Genomic DNA, 14,091 nt, shown 5'->3' with positions numbered 1-14,091 from the left:
GTTGCTTGGCGGAATGTCACCATACAGTCATGACAATTCCATTAATCTATTCAATCAGAGCATTACATGGCGTCTAATGAGGGTGTCATTGTGTTTATTACTGTCTAATAAAGAGCATATTAATTTGAAGTTTCCCTAATTTGATACAAAGTACAGTTTATTATGTCTGATTAGCGTCCCATGAAAATAAAGCGCTGCCAATAAAGCTAATGTGACTTTGAACATCGGGTGCGTTTTTAACTTTTTGACCTTAACTCAGGTACAGTATGATTTGCATGACTTAATAGCTATTATGCTAATGTTGATGAGCTTTTAAGAGGGGGGAAAAAAATGGTCAAAAACATCAAGCCAGGTTCGTGCGAAAGATACATGTTCGACCCGTTACAGCGTGAACTTTCATTTGCATTAATTACTTAGTCGTTTGTCCCGGACCTGATTATAATGCTGTGCGTTTTATGCAGCTGATCTATGATAATAGCTTCCGTGTTTCTCTGAACCCATTAGCCCTTTTTTTGATGCAGAGACTCGCGCTACATCGTTTTTAAGCGTGTGGATGCACATGGATTCATTTCTGACACAAGGCGAACTCTGAGCCAACAAAGTTATATCTATAAAACTTGGGACAGTCACACCATCCGCCGCCATCACCCAGGCACTACTTTATCAAGGGTATCTTCCTCTGCCATCGGCGGTACACAAAGTCGTTTAAGGCAAAAGAAAAAAAAAAAAAAAAAAAAAAAAAACAGATTTAGGACAGCTCCACTCTTCTCTTTGATGCCGCGATGCCTCTCAGGGGAGCCAGCCACAGTCCCCCTTCCAGAGGGAGGGAGCGCACACCCTGCTGCATTAGTTGCTCCATCTCTGTATTCCAGCCGGGGCTCCGGAGATACCGATTTGTCCATCCCCCACAGGATAGACCACTGTTAATACGATTACAGAGCTCGAGACTTTAAGATAATTCAATGCATCTCCACGGCTAATTTCAGTAAGGCGGCATGGATGCCACATCCGCTTATTGTCGCTCCTCGCATGCTAAAGAGAGCATAAGAGTTGACTTATTACCACACAATGCCGACTAAGTGGGAAATCTCTTTGGACATGGCGGCCCACCATATGCTAGATTTAATTCGATTTTCTGTTCGGGGCTTTAGTTAAGTGCTTCTAAAGTTTTTCTCTCGTCCCACAAGCAAGAGGCGAAGAGGGCAGCTGTGGCTTTGACTCGATTTGCTCTTTCAACAAGGGGCAAATAAGCCACGATTTGGTGAAACGCGGAGCGCTTGCAGCGACGCGGCGGCATTAGGAGGCCCGAGTATTTGGTGCAAAACTGGATTAAGCCTAATCCTACAGTACATTCATTTTCTTTCAATGCAGATCTCTTGTAAATGTGTGTGTTTTTGCCGGGGACTATAGGCTTAATCCTGCCGAGGTTTGGGAGCGCCCATAAAGAGATTCGAGGTGTACGAGCGAGTGTTTGCTTGACCGCTTTCGCCTGATGCAACTTTAATACCCAACTCTGATGAGTTTAACGTAGATTAAAGGTGTGCTACGTAGTTCTGGGATTCTGAACAGAACAGAAAAATCTTTTTTGTTCTTAACTGTTTGTTTTCACGGCTGAATAGACAAATTGACCTTAAAGGACAACACCATTTCACATTTTGTTTACATTCGGCGGACCCTGCCACCTTCCCTAGCCCGACCTTCACCTTTCCTTCATCCGGGAACAGCTTGTTTACTCCGATATGGAAAAGAGTTTGTGTTATTACCTTGTCGACACTGTAAATATTAATATTCCGAGTTTAAATCCCCCAAAAACTACACTGTGCCCCTTGAAAAGGTTGTTTTCATGAGGGAGATGCAGCATTATAAGCGGATACAGACCAAAGCTGTCAATTCTAGGAGGCTGCAAATGAAAAGATTCTTTTGTTTTGGGGCTAAAGCAACACCTCACCGACAAGACGGTGTGCCAAACAACGTGCCGCTAATAACTAAATGTATTCAGGCGTTCTGCAATCATAAAGGGATCTCTTCCCAGAACTGAATAATGATGAGACGCGTTGAATCCAGGATGAGTGTCAGGCCAATATCAGCTTTTCCGACTTCTCTCTCCGAGGAAATCAAAAAAAAAAGAAAAAAAGGGGGCTTGTAGAGGGAAGGATCTAAAGTCTGATGGCATTATAATATTAAAAGAAAGAAGAGAAGAGAGGGAGGAAAAACAAGACGATGTCCGGATGTGACTTTCAAAAGCATGGAAATGAGATGGTAGGAAAAACAGCCGAGGCTGTGAGTGACAAATCAAATGCTTGTTGCCGCTGAATTGAAAATACACTGACTTCCAAAGTCCAGCCTGGAAAATGCAAACGCCTTTGCCAAGATGCCTTTTTCATCATTGTGCTGCCCTCTACGGGTCTTCTTCCATCCTCCCTTCTCCCTCCCTCCCTCCCTCCAACCACCCACCCCCTCTCTCCTCCTCCTCCTCCTCCTCCTCCTCCTCTTACATTACCATACCCCCTTAAAGAGTATTGCGCGCATTAAATTGCTTTTCATTTCCGCGCTGTGACAGTCCTGAGATTGGGGGATTTATGCATTTTTACGCGTGATTCCCGCCCCGCCACGGCGACGGTAATTGTTTCATAATATGTCCGTTGCTGTAGGGGATGCGCTGCTTTGCACCAACCCGAGATCAAGTTCCACTAGTTGAAACGTCGGTGGGGAAGATAAAGCCCGTGCATATACAGAGGATATCGTGTGGCCGGGGAGAAGCGGGGTCGGATTCTCCTGGAGGACGCTGATCCCCGCTCGATTTCTTTCTTTCTTTCTTTCTTTCTTTCTTTCTATCTTTTCTTTTCTTTTCTTTTTTTTCTGGACGATCTGGCCACTGAAATAAAGAGACCTTGGGCAGCAGGCAGATCTATACATAAACTGGCACAAGCCGCACCACTGGCGGCAGACGAGGAGGGGAATCCGTGCCTCCTCTTCTACCTCCGCTCCCGCCAGTGCGCATGGATGAAAGTCACAGTTGAAATGCACGCGGCGGGTCTCGTCTGATGTGGGATTACCGACTCTTCCTTCGCCCCCCGTCCTCCACCATGTTCGAACTTTGGTTCTGGCTCTTTTTCCGAGACGATGCCGCCGATCGCAGCCGCCGCTGGAGGAACGCAGGACCCGCCGCGCTGGCTGTCACGTTACCGGCCTGAATGAAGACTGCGTGCGCGCCTTCTCCGATGCCCGCTTCATGGAGCTAAACGCCGCGACTTGACTTTTAAGGATTCTTTTTTTTTTCCTCCCTTTTCTTTTTGTCATTTTCTTATTATTGTTTATCCTTTTCCTCCCTCTCCACCTTTTTTTTGTCAACCTCTCTCTCTTTCTCTCTCTCTCGCTCTCTCTCTCTTTTTTTTTTTGGTACTGAAAACGGGAAGGGCGGACGGTGAAATCACGAAATCCCGTGTTTTTTCCACTGAGGTTGGAGGAGAAAAAAAAAAAGAAAGAGGGGGGCACAGCCGTGATTTTTTCTTTTTTGTTTTCTTTCGGGATGCTTTGGCGTTCACCGGGATCAGAACGGTAAGAGGACAATGCTTTTATTCTCCTCTATCCCTCTTCTCTCTCCTTTTTTTTTTTTTTTTACTGCTGAGGCTTTAACATTTTTTTTGGGGGGCTGGTGGAGAGGTGGTGGTGGTGGAGGGGATCTGTCCGTGGTGCTGAAATCTCTGCCTCTGTTGCTTGAAGTTGATCCGGATTTTTAAAGACGCCTTATTCCTCCTTCAAAAAGCGAGGTGTCTGCGGCTGCTTGCACGGCAGAAACGCGCAACTGAGCAGCCTGCACATTTTATTTTTTAAAAAAATAAGAAACACCTCTGCACAGCCAGGGCTTCACAAGTTATCTTTATTATACCCAGAAGCAAAGGCGGGGGGGGGGGGGGGAGACACACGTCTTGAGGTTATTGCGAATAAACTCGAATGTAAAGAGGAACGAGACGGCGCGTCCTTGGCGCATCATCATCATCATCATCATCATTATTATGAACATTATTATTATTATTATCACTGATATTATTATTTCCGTGGGGGTGGCAGATTTGCTGGCTGGATGTGTAGGCTTTTTGTGGTTCTTTTCGAGGAGCGCACACAGAGCGAACGAGTGTGTGTGTGTGTGTGTGTGTGTGTGTGATTGTGTGTGTGTGTGTGATTGTGCACGCGTCTGTGGAGGAGAGAGAGAAAGAGAGGGAGAGGAATATAGAGAGAGAGAGGGAGACGGGAGAGAGAGAATCTGTAACCTTCTATATAGCAGATGCCATACAGAATACTTGATTACAGATTTATTTACTCCCCCCCTCCCCGTCAAAATGCAGTTTCGATCAGAGATCCGCCATGAGATCAACGCCGCTCGCTCATTCGCCTCTGATCAACTCCTCTCATTTCTTTTTTTCGCCCGTGGGCAGAAGAAGGGCTGCGACTGTCGCCGCGCATAGGCTGATTCTCACATTTTCCAACGCAGGCCGGATTTTAAGACGTGCGCCGACTGCTCCCCTCAGCCGATCCGTCCGTGAGATCGGGCTTTATTGCGCACCCAGGATCGTTTCTGATCACCCCCCCCCCTTCTCTCTCTCTCTCTCTCTCTCTCCCTCTGTCCCCCCAACAACACAACAGTCCTCATGTTGTTCGGACCGAGGCGGAGGAGAGGGATCCGACAGTTTCCCCAAGTCGTCGGGTATGCGGGGTGAGTGAGACAATCTTCTAGGCGATAGGAGTTTTTTTTTTTTTTTTTTTTTTTTTTCAAATGTTAGTTTGGGTGAAGATTGAGGAAGGTGTCACCTCGTCCGTCAATCCAAGAAGCGATGTCGCTCGAGAGATCTTAACAGTGAGGGTGTTTTTTTTTGTTGTTGTTGTTGCTGCTGCTGTGTGCGTTAAAATGCTCAAGGGATTGAATTAGTAAATGACCAGATCTATCAGTCTGCACACGGTAGATGGCGATGGAAAGGGTTTTCTTTTCTTTCTTTTTTTTTTTTTTTCCTCCCCCCCCCTCTCCCAAGATGGATTGGAATTCAGGCGAGCTATCAAAAATGCGCAGTGGCCATCCACCGCGGGTAGTTGTGTTATCAACTTGATTATACATTATCGCTCAAGTATGCAGTCATCAAATATTCATCCCGGTCGCTTGTTTCCTGACAGCCTCCAAACCGAACCGATGCCGACACAACACATCTGCATAATGAACAAACATTAATAGGCCTACTTGTCTCTGCCTGTGTGTGTGTCTGTGTGAGTGTGTGTGTTTGTTGTGAATGTCTAATGCTTGTTCAACGGGGGTGGTGGTGGTTGGGGGGGGATCGTCTATCTCTTCCAGGGCATGCATTTTGTGTCACATATGTGTTTTTCCATGCAGTATAAAACAGACCCCGTCCTTTTTCTTTTCCCTCCTTAGATGACACCTCATACTGGTACCACGCTTGAGTGAGCTGGGGCACCCTCTCCCAGGAAAAATGCATATCTGGATCCTAAAAATAATCCTTCTGATTGCATCATCTCTGAGGCTGGTCGAGATGTATGACAATTATGGGGAGATCTGTCGAAACCTGTGCACGTGCGAGGAGAAGGAAGGGATCCTGACGGTGAGCTGCGAGAACCGGGGGATCATCAGACTGACGGAGGTCAGCCCGGTCCACTTCTCCATGTACCACCTCCTGCTGACAGGGAACCTCCTGAAGAAGCTGTCAGTCAATGATTTCATCAATTACACCGGGGTGACCATCCTGCACTTGGGGAACAATGATATCTCTGAGATAGAGTCGGGTGCCTTCAATGGACTCCAGGGATTAAAAAGGTTGCACCTGAACAACAACAAGATTGAAGTTCTGAGGGATGACACCTTTGCAGGACTGGAGAGTTTGGAATACCTACAGATTGATTATAATTACATCACCAATATAGAGCCCAACGCCTTGAGCAAACTACACCAACTGACGGTGATGATTTTGAACGACAACCTGCTCTCTGCCATGCCCCCGAATATCTTCCGGAATGTTCCCCTTACGCACTTGGACCTGAGGGGGAACCGGTTAAAAATGTTCCCCTACATCGGCCTCCTGGAGCACATGGACAAAGTCGTGGAATTACAACTCGAGGAGAATCCGTGGAATTGCTCCTGCGAGCTCATCGCTCTGAAGGCTTGGCTGGAGAGTATAGCCTACACGGCTCTGGTGGGAGAAGTGGTGTGCGAGACACCGTTCAGGCTCCACGGGAGGGACCTGGATGAGGTGTCCAAGCAGGAACTCTGCCCAAGAAGACCCCTAGAAGACACGGTCAGGCCTGCCGCCCCTAGCAGCACTAATGGATATTACCAGACCACACCTGCTGCTGTGACAGCCTCCGCCACCTCCTCGGCTGTTTTTAGGTCCTCCTCCAGGCCTACTAAGGGCACACGGCAATTTAACAGAACTAGGTTAAAGCCCACTTCCCGGTTTCCAGGCGCTAACCCTTACAACTATGGCCCCATCATTGCTTTTCAGACCAAATCTCCTGTGCCTTTGGACTGTCCCACTGACTGCACATGCAACCTGCAGATATCTGAAATCGGGTTAAATGTCAACTGTCAAGAGAGAAAGATTGAAAGCATTTCTGATCTGAAACCCAAGCCATACAATCCTAAAAAGATGTATCTCACTGGAAATTACATCCCTGTGGTGCGGAGATCAGATTTTGTCGATGCCACTGGATTGGATTTGCTTCACTTGGGAAACAACAGGATAAGTCTGATCCACGACCGCGCTTTTGGGGATTTAACCAACCTGCGTAGGCTGTATTTGAATGGTAATCTCATGGACAGGCTTACAGGAGAGATGTTTTATGGTTTGCAGAACTTGCAGTACCTCTATTTAGAGTACAACAAAATCAAAGAGGTTGATGCGGGCACGTTCCGCTACCTCCCTAATCTCCAGCTGCTTTTCCTCAACAATAACCTCCTGAAAACCTTACCTGTGGGCATCTTTTCCAGCCTCTCCCTGTCTAGGCTTAATCTGCGCAACAACTACTTCCAAAACCTGCCTGTGAGTGGTGTTTTGGATCAGCTGAAGCTGCTTGTGCAGATAGATCTGTTTGAAAACCCCTGGGACTGCTCCTGCGACATAGTGGGGATGAAGATATGGCTCGAGCAACTCAGCGCAGGCACTGTGGTTAACGAGGTAGTGTGCCAGACGCCCAGACGCCACACAGGGATGGACGTGCGCTCGATTGAGTCGGAGCTGCTCTGCCCTGACTACTCTGATGCCTCCGTCTCTCCAACCACCCCTACGGAGGAGCCCATGGACGACAGGGTCGTCACCACAGACGCCCCGCAGAAGTTCAACACCCCCAGCAGCACCGTCCCCCTCTCCGTCCTCATCCTCAGCCTCCTGCTTGTTTTCATCATGTCTGTCTTTGTGGCCGCAGGGCTGTTTGTTGTAGTGATGAAAAAGCGCAAAAAGTCCCAGAGTGACCGCACTAGCACCAACAACTCAGACGTCAGCTCTTTCAACCTGCAGTACAGCCTCTACAGCAACCGCTCTGGCCCCAAAGTGAAAGCCCCAGCCGGTCACGTCTATGAGTATATCCCCCACCCCATGGGCCACATGTGCAAAAACCCCATTTACAGGTCACGAGAAGGAAACACAGTGGAGGATTACCGTGACCTCCATGAGCTCAAGGTCACGTACAGGAGTGCTCCGGATGACGAGAGGGATAGCAGTACGATGAGGAGCCCCGCATACAGTGTCAGCACCATCGAGCCACGTGACAACCCCTCCCCTGTCCAGGATGCCGACCATTTCTTCAGAGGCATCCTTGAGCCCGATAAGCAGCCCCATCAGTCCATGGCATCCATCCCAGCAGGTGCTAATTTAGAGTACAAGTACACAGGGCCTGTGTCGTACACGTACAACCCAAATTTTGATGTCAGACGTCAGTTCTTGCACCCGGAGAGGATAAGAGAAACAGTGCTCTACGGCACAGCACCCAGTACTGTTTATGTTGAGCCCAACAGGAATGAGTATTTGGAGCTTAAAGCTAAACTTCAGTCTGAGCCCGATTACCTCGAAGTTCTTGAGAAACAGACCACCTTTAGCCAGTTCTGAGCAACAGAATCATTAATGTAATGAAGCATTTTGTCTCTTGACCCTCCTTGCAACGGTGGCTCAGTTTATAGGGTGCCTTGGCACGACACAAACAACAGCAAAAGGAGTCTCAAAACGGGGTGTGCCGAACAATCTTATTCTTCTTTCTGAAACATGACATTACAGGAATGGATACAGCTTTCTGAAAACTCGGATGAACAACAATTGCTCTACTTAACTGATGATGCAAAATCTATTTTTCTATGGTGAAGATCGAATAACACACAAAAATGTAAGTGTACAGGTAAATCTTACCCAACTTTCATTTTCAGGAATATAACCATACATAAGGTATATTGTGAATCAGAAAAGAAATGTTTATAAAAAAATCACTCCTGGACAAAAAACACTGTACAGCAGATCATCAAAACTGTGTAGGACTATTTTCTGCTGTAGTCTGTAAGTAAGTATTTATTGATATAATCTGCCATGTCTTTTCAAAACTTTTGATTCTACATCAATATTACCTGTGTCATCATACTCCATGATCCTCTGGAAAGGCTTATGTTTGTAGTTTCATTTACTGTAGCTCTGCATTGTAAAAGTGGCTTTTTTTGGAAGTGGCACACCCCCAAATGTTCAACAAAGACTGCGTCATTTGAAGAAGATGAAAAAAAAAAAAAAAAAGTGTCTTTGTATGCTTTCTGCACTTTTTGGAATTGGAAGGCAAGTTAGCCTTCAATGAGCTCTCATAAAGGAGATTATTATATTAAAAATGAATATGGGTATTCATTCTTAATATGTAGAATTGAAATGTTATCAAAACAAAAATTCATAAATGATATTTGAAGTATTAATTATGTTGTGTAATACTGATATTTTAATCAATGTAACACCTATTTTTATACAAGCATTCGCAGATTCTCTATCCCTTATCGATTTTATTTGTTCTGATTGCTTTGCACTTAATGCACTATATTGACCAAACTATGTTATTGTCATCAAATAAACATGATGTCAGGTTCATATAATGTGCTTATGAGGAAATTAAGGCGGGTTGGTGGTAATATGAAGGAGGCCATTTTAGGTTTGGTCCAATTTCTGACTTTGAGATTCAGACAACATGAATCAAAACAGTGGGAATCACTGAAGGAGAGCTTGAAAAAAGTGTTCCAGGGCTAAAAGCTATTTTATTTTTAAATCAATCACAATATATTGGATGATAAGAGCTGAGACCATAAAGATACAGTATATTTGCCTCACTCCAAGGGGCAGCGAGTAACTCAGTGAGGATTAGAATCAATGGGTTTCAATCAATGAGCATTATCTGAGGCTGTCTCTTTCACAATTATACCATGACAACAGCAACCACATCGCCGCCTGGCAAGCGATGACTTGGTCATTTAAATAAACCTCATTGGAGTTGACTTGAAATTAAAATGCCATTTGAGCGATCTGACATTGCCAATGGGTGTAAACGTTGACACTGATTGAGACGTACAGCTGCTGGATTCGGGCTTTGATGTCTCAACTATTTCTTAATCTATCATGTTTGATTGGATTGTTTCATGAATGAACACCTTTTTAGATATCTTTCAGATATTAAGGAAATATGTTGAAAATGCTGCTTGGTTTTTTTAGATCTTTGAAGCGCTTGTTTGGATTTTTTTGGTTAAAGTCCAACTGAAATCACATTTAGTCATCCCCTTTTCTAGGAGAAAAATATGTCAATGTGTTTTTAAAATGTATTGTTGATAGTTTATTGTTATTAAAAAGGAAGAAAAAAGAAGGTCTGGGGAAATATCAGAAATGCTCCTTTTTATATCAGCCAGCTGAAAGGGCGTGTCTCTGTCTGTGTTTGATTGACAGCGGCTGGCAGGTTGAGTACCTGCAAGAGGCTAAAAAAAACAAGTAAACAAACATGCACTGTAGCCCTACAGGTCACATGTAGACAGCAAGTACAGACCACCATCTAAGGACCAGAAGTGAAATTTACAGTAGGGATGCAACAAACTATTATTGTCATTATCGGCAGATAATTTTCGCAGTCACTCGTTTAGTACATAAAATATCAACCTTTAAATGAAAATGAAAAAAAAAAAAAAAGAAAGCTTTTTGGCACTACAATTTAACATATGATAACATTTGAGAAAACTGGAACTTGTAAAGGTTTGACATCTTTGTGTAAAAATAGTAACAACTTAAAATAACCATCAGTCATAAATGGTCATTTAAAGTTAATTACTATTTAATTAATAATTACTTAACTGTTAATGAACAATGACATGTTTTATAAACTATTTATTAAGCAATTGTTAATGTTTAAAGACATTAGTATCTACTACAATGGTACCAACTAATGTTTATGGATCAACTCTACGGTATTTATTAAGTATAATAAACATCAGTCGCAACTTTACAATAAGCAGTTGCTTAATAAAGCATGTCATTGTTTGGTAACAGTGAAATAACAATTAACTAATGCTTGATCAACTATACATTTACCATTTATTAATGATAAAAACTCAGATGATTCAGCGATTATCACAGTAGATGACAATTAATGTTCTTTGGATCAACTCGTCAGTTAATAACTAATGAACACATTTAAAATTTCCAGTGTTCTGCAGGCAATTGGCTGTGTAGCCCACAAGCTGACCCTGGAAATGCACTTTTTTCCACGGTGAATGTTTGTTTAGCTGCTCGTTCATCAAGGTGCAGTACAAGTCATTCAGTCCGCCGCTCTCGTGTTGTGTAGCAGGCCAGAGTCTGCCTCGGTGTGGCCATCTGCCTATGACCAAACACTGATGATGTCACTGATTGGCTGTATTGAAACAAGAAAAGGTATTTTGTCAAATTAAGCCATAAGTAAGTCAAATATGAATTTCTCAAAGGCGAGCATGTGGTGTACAGAGCAGATATGTGTGCTGTAGCAGACAAATAACATATGCAAGTTAATTTCAGTTGGACTTTAAGTTACTCTTCACCTGACCCACTTAAATCCGGAATGCAAAGTAGGCCTATAAAAATGCAAAGGATGCACAGTGCCACCATTTTCAGAGCGCTGCGAGCGTCACCATTTAAGAATGCAATGTTCCCTAACTCGACAGGCAGAAATCTCTCTGGAGAGGGAGGCAGGAGAAAAAAAAAAAAAAAAGAAAAAAAAAGCCTGTCCATGTCAGCCACCTTAATCTGTCACTTAATTTTCTCATTTGGGTTTTTGTGAATTTATAATTAGCAGAACAAATTGCACTTCTGTCAGCGAAGATCTGCTGAAATAAATGTATTTTCCAGCCATTCTCGCTTAATTTCACCGAGGTGCCAGCTGCCTTTTCTCAATGACAAAAAGCCTGAAAAATGAAACTGGGCCTTGCTCGGGGTCCGTCTTTTGTTGGATCTTTTCATAGAGGCCCAGAATGGGAACAGAAGGCACCATTTGGGAGATGAGGAGTCCTGGAACCGAGTGTAACTGTGGATGTGTCATACGTGTAGCAGGGGATGTGAATCATAGCCAGGAAGTGTGTGCAGCCGCCCCAGCATTGGTGGCCTATGGGATGGCGCGGTGGTTGTCAGTTTCTGACATGGGTTTCTGTTTATTTTACTGATGCCAATATGAGAGGAAAAAAAAAAACAAAACAGTCACAGTTATTGAAATGCAACAAGAAAAGGGATTCTAAAGCAACCTGGCCAGTGAGCGGAGTGACAAAATGTTTAAAATGCAGCCCAGATGGCATATCCACTGTTCTTTTTTTTATTTTACTTACTAGAATATTGTATTTTTCAGAATGATTTGGCTAAACTCACAGAACACCAGAGTATAGTGAAGGAAAAAAAAAAAAAAATCAGAGCACAATTACATAATCACTGAATCATGCATTCCAAATTGCTTGTTATATTACTGTATGTGTGTGTGTGTGTGTGTGTGTGTATGTACATCCCTCCCACCTTAACTCCCAGCACAGAGGCTTATCGCTGTTATGACCCAGCACCCTGTCCCAGAGTAATGGGTGCATGAGGCGTCCCACTGCAGGAGGCAATAGAATGTGTTTGTGTGTGTGTGTGTGTGTGTGTGTGTGTGTGTGTGTGTGTGTGTGTGTAAATGTGTGCAGAGAGAGAGAGAGAGAAAGAGAAGGGGGGAGGACTCTTGCCAGTTGAAATAATGCTTTTAATCAGCCAATGGGTCTTAACACAAATGGAAGCATCAAAGGAAAGGCGAAGAGTTTATTACGCCTTCATGGATTATTCCATTTATAGCCTTTTTGTGTGACTATGTTGCTCTTATGTTCGCTCAGTCGGTCATGATGCTGCGGAGCCGGGTTGCTATGCAGTTGCAAAGCTGCTCAAAAAAAGGAAAGAGCTTTTTTTTTTTTAAATGCATTAAAACTCTTAATTACTTATGGCTTATGGCTACGACTTATGGCTAAACCCTATCGCGCGGGATCTGACGTGCGGCTGATACAACACTATGCGCGATGTGCGTGCAGATGTAGCCGTCACGGGAGCTTCACTCCTTGCATCGACGCAAATTTCAGGTGTTTGCTCAGAGCAAACACACATTCCAACTTCTCTGAGATGAAGAGGTGGGAGAGACAGTGATGGGCAGCCTGCGTTCCAATATTCTTACACTTCTCCCGCTTTCGCACCATTTGAGAGGTAATCAATGCGGAATGGTTTCGGCGCATGAAACCCGTCCAAGCTTCGAGTGTTGGCGCCACACTCAGCTATTTTCAGCACACTGAGTTTAACTTGGAAGTGACTGTTTTCCAACACTGTGCTGGAGGCTAATTAAACGTTTTCTGGATTTGATGTAGCAGCTCCTCGCTATAAATCGTGTCGCATCGCTTATCAGATGGTGTTGGCAGGACTTTGTGTTTATGGTAAATAAAATCAGCTTGATGCTACACATGCACAGGGACGGGTGGATTTATTACGCACTGTTCCTCCCACTCTCTGTGTGTTGTCCATTCCTGTCGCAAGTGCAGCTGGAATATTAACCGCTCTGGTGGTTTTTGCTAATTTGATGAAAGACGAAAGCATCTAGGACTCGTATAAACTGAAACATTTAAGGGAATTCAAGCCATTGTGCAAAACAAGGCCCATTGATAAGGTCAAAATGGAGGTTCCACCTTAAAGACCTTCCAGTTTATAGTGGGATTAGGTGCAGCACATGACCAAACAAATTTGCAATTCATAACATTATCATAAATTAATTGCCAAACTAAATCTTTTGGCCTGTCACATATGCCTAATTGTCTAGATCCCTGGACGGTTCCCTGCTTTGCCAAGTTGATAATCCAGCCTCGCACATGCTCAGCGTTTGGTCTTCAAAATACTTTGACAAGATGTTTTATACGCTGCTATGTGCCACAGTAGAAAAAAAAAAAAAAAAGGATTTGGTTTGCATAATTCACTAAAAGAATGCTGTTAATGTCAAATATTTGGTATTTTCTTATCCAATTTGTTTCCTATTTCCTTTATGGGTAAAGGTAGTACAAAGAACTGTGACTGGCAATGAAGTGTCTCCATGTAAAGGTGCAACATGTTACTAAAATCATCAACAGGATGAAATAAGAGTTTTGATGCATTTGAAAGAAATCTACTTATTGTTTCTAAGTGACATTTACTGAACCAGACAGTCCCGTTTCTTGTATTGAAACTCTAGGCTCCCAGTCCGGAACACTAGCTGCTAAGCTAACTGAGCTAACATCAGCCAGAATAATGCATTTCAATTTAATTATTTTATATTTTCTTTAATTTTTTCCCTGTATTTTCTTCTAAGGTTCAGAATACTACAACAATCTTTACCAGCTTATGATTTGAAGGTGCAATATGGAGGAACTGCAGTTTAAAAGATTTTAAAAAATTGCAAAATTGTATGAACAGAATGTGAAAAAATAAGAGTTTTAATGCATTTCAAAAAAATCTATTTATTGTGTTTAGGAAATATCTACTAAAGCAGGCATGCTTAACCAGCTAGTTCTGGACTGTCCTTTCTCTAACTCTGGTAAAA

The 14,091-nt window shown here is 43.6% G+C and overlaps 1 protein-coding gene across 3 annotated transcripts; it reads left to right on the top strand.

Annotated features, from left to right (window-relative positions):
• The first annotated feature begins 2,500 nt into the window (after positions 1–2,500).
• Positions 2,501–11,378, top strand: slitrk5 (SLIT and NTRK like family member 5). 3 transcript variants are annotated; one of them, XM_030410007.1, is made up of 2 exons: positions 2,501–3,558; positions 5,420–11,378. In XM_030410007.1, the coding sequence occupies exon 2, from the start codon at positions 5,478–5,480 to the stop codon at positions 8,100–8,102; it is 2,625 nt and encodes an 874-aa protein (XP_030265867.1). In that variant the 5' UTR covers positions 2,501–3,558; positions 5,420–5,477; the 3' UTR covers positions 8,103–11,378. The 3 variants fall into 3 exon arrangements, with proteins under 3 accessions (XP_030265867.1, XP_030265868.1, XP_030265869.1); XM_030410008.1 differs by lacking the exon at positions 2,501–3,558 and adding an exon at positions 4,172–4,714; XM_030410009.1 differs by lacking the exon at positions 2,501–3,558 and adding an exon at positions 4,755–4,855.
• The last annotated feature ends 2,713 nt before the right edge of the window (positions 11,379–14,091 follow it).

This window comes from Sparus aurata, chromosome 24, assembly GCF_900880675.1.
Source record: "Sparus aurata chromosome 24, fSpaAur1.1, whole genome shotgun sequence".
In the NCBI taxonomy this organism is placed as follows: domain Eukaryota; kingdom Metazoa; phylum Chordata; class Actinopteri; order Spariformes; family Sparidae; genus Sparus; species Sparus aurata.
The sequence above is the reverse complement of the archived record's forward strand: the minus strand, read 5'-3'. Positions and strand labels throughout refer to the sequence as shown.

Bases quoted from the DNA above. Each gene is read 5' to 3' on its own strand.
- slitrk5 (XM_030410007.1), top strand. From the start codon at position 5,478: ATGCATATCTGGATCCTAAAAATAATCCTTCTGATTGCATCATCTCTG.